The sequence below is a fragment of the Montipora foliosa genome, chromosome 8, assembly GCF_036669935.1.
Source record: "Montipora foliosa isolate CH-2021 chromosome 8, ASM3666993v2, whole genome shotgun sequence".
Lineage (NCBI taxonomy): Eukaryota > Metazoa > Cnidaria > Anthozoa > Scleractinia > Acroporidae > Montipora > Montipora foliosa.
Genome location: NC_090876.1, coordinates 3,256,993 through 3,264,492, shown reverse-complemented (window position 1 = coordinate 3,264,492; position 7,500 = coordinate 3,256,993). Strand labels below are relative to the sequence as shown.

Below are 7,500 nucleotides of genomic sequence, written 5' to 3'. Positions count from 1 at the left end.
GGGGATGACGACCAGAGAGGTGATGAACTCGGCGGAGAAAACTGATACAGCACAAAACATTTTTACAATACGGAAGCATGAGATCGTACAAGATATTTTAAGCGTGCAAAGGTTCCATATCTGTTTAGTAAGATTTGTTCGTGTGACATCGGTTTTGAAATCAATCGCAGAGGTAGTTGAAATATGCATTGAAAGAAAAATCTGTCAGGTATTGTCATTCAGAAATTCAGGCCAATGAAGAAATAGAAACCAGTGTATATTTTTTTTCATTAGGTGGCAATATGGATTTGTGAGCGAGTTGCAGAGGCCTTTGCTAGCTTTCTTGTTCCTTTCGATCCAGGAATATACTATTGTACTTTTCTGGTAAAAATAGACGTGGTTGAAAAATTCGTTGAAATGGATCCATGTTAAGAAGTGCAGAGGAATATAAAAATAGGCAGAAATAAAATTGTTGATCTGTTAAAATGTGTGTTCATTTTGTGCTAAAAGTTTTAACCAACCACAAGGGTTCTTAAGGCAAATAGAAAAAGTTAACATTATTTGCAATTTACCCAGTTTGAAATTTTTGCGTTAAATACATTCAGAATAATAATAATAATGTCTAATAAAGTGTTTGACCACCCAAGAAGTTCGCTGTTTGTTCTTTTCAAACAAACTACTACAATTTTCGAGGGTAAGCGTGAAGTATCCTTTTGATCCTTCTTCCAAGTTGGTAAGCCAATCTTCATTCAAATATATATATACATAACTGCAGACAGTACTGTTTCGGCCTTCTGGGCCTCATCAGTGCAGTGCTGATGTTTGGGATGGAGGTTATACCTAATTAACACCTAAATATGAAAATATAAATAACATAAAAAATGTATATTATGCTAATTTAAAAAGATGTGTCTTGAGTTTCTGCTTAAAAATTGCAAAACTAGGACTACAGTGATGTCCATAGGTAATTTGTTCCACATACAAGGAGTGCTAACTGAGAATGCTCTGGACCCATAAGATTTGGTACTACATGATGGCTGGCAAAAAAGCAACTTATTGGCAGATCTAAGATCTCTCCTTGGAACATATGGTACAAGCAACTCAGTTAGGTTTATTGGTGCTAGACCATTAACAATCTTGTATGTAAACAAAATCTTGAAATTGAGGTGTTCTACTGGAAGCAATTCTATAAGCACAGGTGTAATATGATCAGCCTTGCGTGACATGGGTATGCCTTGCAGCTGAAGCGGTGAATTAAGTATCTAGGCAGGCCATATAGGTAATAAGGAATTACAGCTGTCGATTCGAGACGTAACAAATGCATTAACAAGGGTTCTGGTAGATTCAGGAAATGTTCCTAATGTGAAAAAAAGGCTGACTTGCATATTTCACTTATATGATTCTCAAAGTTCATTGTACTATCAAACATAACCCTGATGTTCTGCGCAGATGGCGTTGAGGAAACTGGCAGGTGTATGACAGTTACAAATTCCAACAATAGACGTGGACGATATCTTGAGTGCAGAATCAGAAGCTCTGTCTTATTTATTTATTTAATCACTTTCACCACAACAGAGAAACAGGCTGTGGTGGGGGTCGCACAACAGAGTGAGGCTCCAAATTAAGTGCGCCCTTTTTACCCTCCCAACCATGATATACCACAGAAGACAGACCACAACATCGGGGAACTACATGCCCTACTCTTTGCGACAATTGCGCGGGTTATTTTACATCCCACAGGATTATGAACATCGAAGGGTTGTGAGAAGGGACCTCCGGCTTATCATCCTTATCTGAGTAGACTAGAGAGTCTAACCATTTGCAGATGTAGACGTGACAGCCCGGTGCTTAACCAACTGAGCCACCGGTACGCGGTTTATTCATTATTCATCCTCAAGTTGTTAAGATATCATGCACACAGGCCTCAACTCGTCCACAGGGCAATTCCATATCTCCCAACACAGATATCTTAAACGTCAGGTAAATCTGTGTGTCGTCAGCATACACATGATATAAGTTACCATGATGACGCATTATATCACCCAAAGGGGCAGTCTACAACAGATACAGGATGGGCCCAAGAACAGTTTCCTGTCGTACACTACAGTTCAGTAAACAGCTGGAAGATTTTGCATTCTCAATAACCACAAACTGTTTGTTAGACAAAGCAGTCACCTATCAAGTTCAAGAGATCTTGATGTTTGTTCATATGCATTTTTTGAATTTGCAGATATAGTTGAAATCAAAATCTGAAGAAAAAAAGGAAGTGATTTTTTGATCATGGTACCACTTTAAAAAGCAAACTTCCCTCCATATGTTATTAAAATTTTTAAACTTCCAAAAAGATTTAACAGTTTTTAACAATACTAGGCAAAGTCTGATTTTAAATTTTCCTGATGAAGCAGTTATTGAAATCATTATACTGCTGTGACCATAATATTTCATTTGATTCATGATAAAGTAATATTATTAATTGTCACACCAGAATGAAATGGTGCAAAAAGAATACACAGAGTGCAGAATTTGAAAAGAAATATATACATGAAAATGGCATTGAAAGTTTTGAATAATACTGTAATATTCTACAATGCCTTTCACGTTAATCTGCATAAAAGTGCGATCAATATCATTCCATACGTTTTTCTTTAAATCCAACAAGTGTAATAACTCAAATGGTTAAATTACAGAAGAGGGAAATCATCCTTGTTGGCCCATGAAAGAAAAGGAAGCATGAAAAGAATCTCAACGAAAAAAGTATGAGCCATGTGCTGCAAAGTTCAGCTGAGGGGCATGGCCAAGGCACACAAGGATACAATATGAAAAATCTGTTAAACAATTGAAAGCTTCACTTGGAGGAAGTCTGTTACTTTTGCTCATTCACAAAATACTTTTGGATTCCAGAACACTTCTTTGCCTTTGAAGTTACCGGTACTGCCTTTTTAACTTGAATTCTTGCACTTTGCTGCCACTGTGTCTCCAACTCCTTCTGCACATCAAGAGGAAGTTCAACAAAAACTGCAGTATCTATACCTTTAGGACAAACAAATGGCTTACTTTCTTCCACCACGGCTGTAGCTTGAGTTTTCTTAGGAACGTGTTCTAAAATCTGATCGCTACGTTCAAAGAGGTAAGTTTTGTTTTTACTCTCATTGGAATGGTACAATTCTACCACTTCACTAGAAGTATTTTTAGATGGACTGCTGATGACAGACTCATTCTTGTCAGAAACGGACAACTGAAAAAAATCAGAGATGTTCTTGGATTTTGCAGAAGGGGATTTTTGAAAGTTTGATAATGAAACACCCAACAAAGTCAAGTGGAATGGTCTCTTCACATCAACCAGCTTATTAAACAATTGCAGGCAGGTCATTAGAAGAGTTTCTCTGGCCTTGATTTGATTGTCAAAGCACATGTTTGGCAATCTACACTGACGACTCTCCCTTTTATGAGATTTCTCTGCCTGTCGTCGGACTGTGACTTTTACAGTTTCAGGTACACCACAGTCACTTGAAACTCTTAGGAGTAACCCTTCCACAAGGTTAGAAAGTCGTTTTCTGGCATCTTCAAGAGTTGAACACCTTTTGAACGAATCCTCGTCAGTTATGGACTTGAATTCACCAGATGGCGTAACTGGGCTGTCATCAATGCCACTGCATAATTTAATCATCAGGGTTGATTGCAAGTTGCCAAATTCCTTCTCTAGCACTTGGCGGGGACAGGAAAGTAGATCAGCAACAGATGTAACATTTATCGCCCGCAACTTTTTTGTTGCACTATGCCCAATACCTGTAAGATTAAGTGGGGATCACAGTTTACCTCTGAAGAATTGTCATTGGTGAGAAGGCGGATTCCCATGTCGATTTTTCAGACAAAAATACCCAACTTGGAAAACCAACATTATTTTGTCTATGGTTGTGATCAATGCACCTCAACCACAATAATATAATTTGTAAATTACAGCCAAATTGTTGCAGCCTTCACTCATTTTTTACATTTTAACTACTACTTCTCCAAACCCAAAAGCTTCAAACTTTAAATACTGACATTTTAAAAGTAGAAACATTTAAACTAAATGCCAGTTCAATAAAAAAGGGAAGTATTACATTGTCTAACCAGACAAATAGAAACAAAAAGGATCTGGTAAATTTCGGCTTCATCGAACAATAGTTTTGTTGACAGTTTCCCTGGAAATCCTTGTTAATGGAGGGGACAGAGTTTTTGACTGCTTAACCCCTTGACACCTCAAACACCCTAGGATGCCCCCAGGTGACAAGCAAAATCATCTGGCATTTGACAGAGTAAAATCTTTTAAGTCTCATTCCCTGGGGTCAATGGGTTAATAAGCCCCATCCATACTGGATGTCTATGTGTCAATATCTCTCTCATTTCTGAGAACTATACCTGGAATATCTTTTGCTTTAAGTGTAAACATAAAGCTTTCCGCATCTTCAGGGAGCATTGTTGTCTGCATATTTGGTTTCTTCCACCCACCAACAAGTTTTGCGAGCAATTTATTGTTTGCAACACCAGCACAGCAAGTAAGCCCAACCTCTTCTAAAATTGCTTGTCTGATTTCTGCTGCAATCATAGATCCCATCAGTAGTCTTTGATGGCAGCCACAGTGACATGGGATTGCAACCTACAGGTGTATAAGGAAAAAATGAATATTGACTGAGATGTGTGTGATAGGTTGTCTGATTCACATTCCAAATCCCTTGTCCAGAAAGGCATGCTGTGGCCAGCAACAGAAGCACCCTCTGGGGAACTGATGGAGGGGTGCAGATGTAAAGAGTGAAGCAGTCACTTGACCATCTTCCTAATATCTGAACAAGGTGGTAGACCGGCCTCTGCAGCAGTGATTGCGGCCCCAATGCTAAAACTGTTGTAAGCATACAGCTCTGTGGGAATATCAAGGCACCTGAGGAAAATGACTGTAGCTTTAGCCCTAGTAAGGTATGGGCCTGAGTTGAAGATGTAAAGCAGAGAGGGACCTGTTATGTGGCGATTCTGAAGATATTTAACCCATTGACTCCCAGGGGTTCCCCATTGACGAGTAAAATCGTCTGGCGATAGACAGAGTAAAATACTCTGGCGATAGACAGAGTAAAATACTAAGTCTGGCTGGTTTGGACGTCAAAGGGTTAATGGGGACATAATGCGTACAATGCATACTGAGTGGTAAGAAGGAATGAGCAAGAGGGAGCATTCCTGGTGGTATGGAATAGTTTTGGAGGACTTTAAGCCCTGGCCTGATGGACCGATCAGTGATGAAGGAGACATCATTAGAGGAGAGATGCATCAGGTGGTTGAAATGTGTTGTAGTTAGAGAGGTAAAGTGGCTGGATCATAGGAATCCATAGAAGGCTAACGCAAAGGCAAACGACAGGATCAGTACTGTTTATCTGGGGGAATGACGTCACAAGCACCAGCCAACTTAACCTTGACTTGGCTGGAAAGGCGTTGTTGTGATGGTGTTCCTGTGGTATGCTTGATTTCCCAAAGAAGAAGATGAAGGACAGAGACTTCCTTGAAAGGGTTTGGGGGGGCTGTTTTCAATGTGGGCGTAGCAAAGTGCTGCTATGCAGAGCTTGATGGTTTTGAAATTAATCTGGTTGGCAAGGTAAGCAAAGAAGTCAGGTGTGTACTAGCAGACAGGGAAGTTAATGTAATGGTGAAGGCCAGTAGCAATGTGTGGAATCAGCTATAGACTGAGACTGGAGGAAGCTCAAACCCTGTGTCAGAGGGATCCCACTGATTTGGGGATAGGTTTGGGGGGCAAACTGCCGGGGCAAACTGGTAGAACCATGACATCTCCAAACGGAACAAAGAATCAGCAATGGAGTTATCTGTGCCAGTAACGTGAGAAAAGAAAACTGTAAAGTGATTGGAAGTGACAATAAAGAATATGGAGCAAACAAGGTCAAGGCTGTGCTCTAACGGCGCCCGGTCGCCTGAGGTGACTAACATTTGGCTCCGGGCGAATGAAAAAAATTATGTGGTCGCCCGGCCGGGCACTCTGGCTTATTGTATTTCTTGCAGATAAGGCAGCTAAAAATTTTAATATGCTGGTGGTTACAGTTTACGAAACGTCTCAAAAAATGTTTCATCTTCGTTCAAAACAATCGTTTCAAAGGCCGTTCCACATGATTTCACATGTAACATAACCCATGACTTTGCACCTGGCGGCCAGCGGCCGCACGAATTTCAATTCCTCCTCAAAAAGTAGCATTAATTAAATTTGGAACGTGGAGTTTGGAATTTCTTGGTTATAGTTTTAAAAAAAGAGCTGTTACTTCTGCTCTGACAGCGGTAAAGCGCAGCTGGCGAAGCGGTGCAATTTACTTCTGTATGAACCCGAGACTCGCAGTTTATGCAAATTTAATATTTTTACGATATTTCGCGGCTGCGCCTGCTTGACTAAAATATATTTAGGTTATGGTTGTTTTTCCCCGGTATATGAAATAACGAAATAAAAAAAGACCAATCCTGGCGTTGTCTTTGGTTCGTGACAAATCATTCCGTGCCCTAAACAAATAACGCTGTGACTGGCGCTTCGACCGAACAAAAAGCTCAGTCCAATAAACATTTTACTGATAATGTAAGGAAAAAATACTTTAGTTCTGTCCTGTAGCGATGATTTTCGTCCAGATCAAGATGACTTGCTAAGAGAAAAAAATGATAGCTTTTGGGGCGCGGTGGTTTCATTGTTTCACGGCAGTTTTCACAAAATCTCCATAGGAATCAAGCGGCATTGATTCACGTTTAGAAAATTTATTTTCAACCCAACTAACCAGTAAAAAGGTTTACCTCTATTAGACCCAAACCTTTTTACATAAACCTGCTGCAATCTTTACTTTTTCACTTTTAAACCTAAAAAAACATCGGTGGCATTGCCACTTTTCTCATCTTTCTCAAGTATGGCGTGAAAAATTTGACGGGTTGCGGGTTTTTCTTGCACTAGCGAGTTCTACCATCATCAGAGCAGTAGCAGCAATGTTTTTTTGAGGGAGAGATGGACGAAGATCTTGCTGCATTGTTGATCTCAGATAATTAATTAAATAAATAATTAATTAATTCAGGCAACCAACTTGGAGAGCTGGGCACCCCAGCTGAAATGATTGGGAGCCCGAAGGGCTCCCCGAAATTTTCCTTAGAGCACAGCCTTGAAGGTGCATGATCAGGGGGTAGCAGGATGAACTGGCAGCTCAAATATCTATGACAGCGTGACTATCACCGTGAAAGAGAACTTTCTTTCCTAAAAATTGAGATCCCCATACAAGGCAAGCCAGAGTGATGGGGTAAAGCTCCTTCCACTGAATAGAGCAGTCTTGGAGTATTGTGAGCCAGGGTTGAGAAATCCAGTTACCCATAATACCGTATTTCCAAGGCATACTGAGGCGCATCTGTGAAGAGATCCAAGTTGGGAGAACAGGACCCCTTCAACTACGGGATAATGGAATGGCCGTTCCAGTTAGGAAGGAATTCCAGCCATCAGGCAATGTCAAGATGGCCTCCTGGTTC

At 40.3% G+C, this 7,500-nt stretch overlaps 2 protein-coding genes across 2 annotated transcripts in view; one reads left to right on the top strand and one right to left on the bottom strand.

The window, feature by feature from the left end:
* LOC138013096 (14-3-3-like protein 2) overlaps positions 1-465 on the top strand; it is a 1,252-nt gene extending 787 nt beyond the window's left edge. Inside the window, exon 1 of the mRNA XM_068860059.1 lies at positions 1-465. This exon is cut by the window's left edge and continues 787 nt beyond it. Coding sequence (XP_068716160.1) covers positions 1-45 — 45 coding nt within the window. The 3' untranslated portion in view covers positions 46-465.
* Positions 466-1,496: 1,031 nt separating this feature from the next.
* LOC138013094 (DNA polymerase iota-like) overlaps positions 1,497-7,500 on the bottom strand; it is a 7,077-nt gene continuing 1,073 nt past the window's right edge. The window contains exons 2-3 of the mRNA XM_068860058.1: positions 4,381-4,618; positions 1,497-3,765 (exon numbers count right to left, since the gene is read on the bottom strand). Of these exons, the coding sequence (XP_068716159.1) occupies positions 2,843-3,765; positions 4,381-4,618 (1,161 nt within the window). The 3' untranslated portion in view covers positions 1,497-2,842. The remainder of the gene's footprint in view (positions 3,766-4,380; positions 4,619-7,500) is intronic.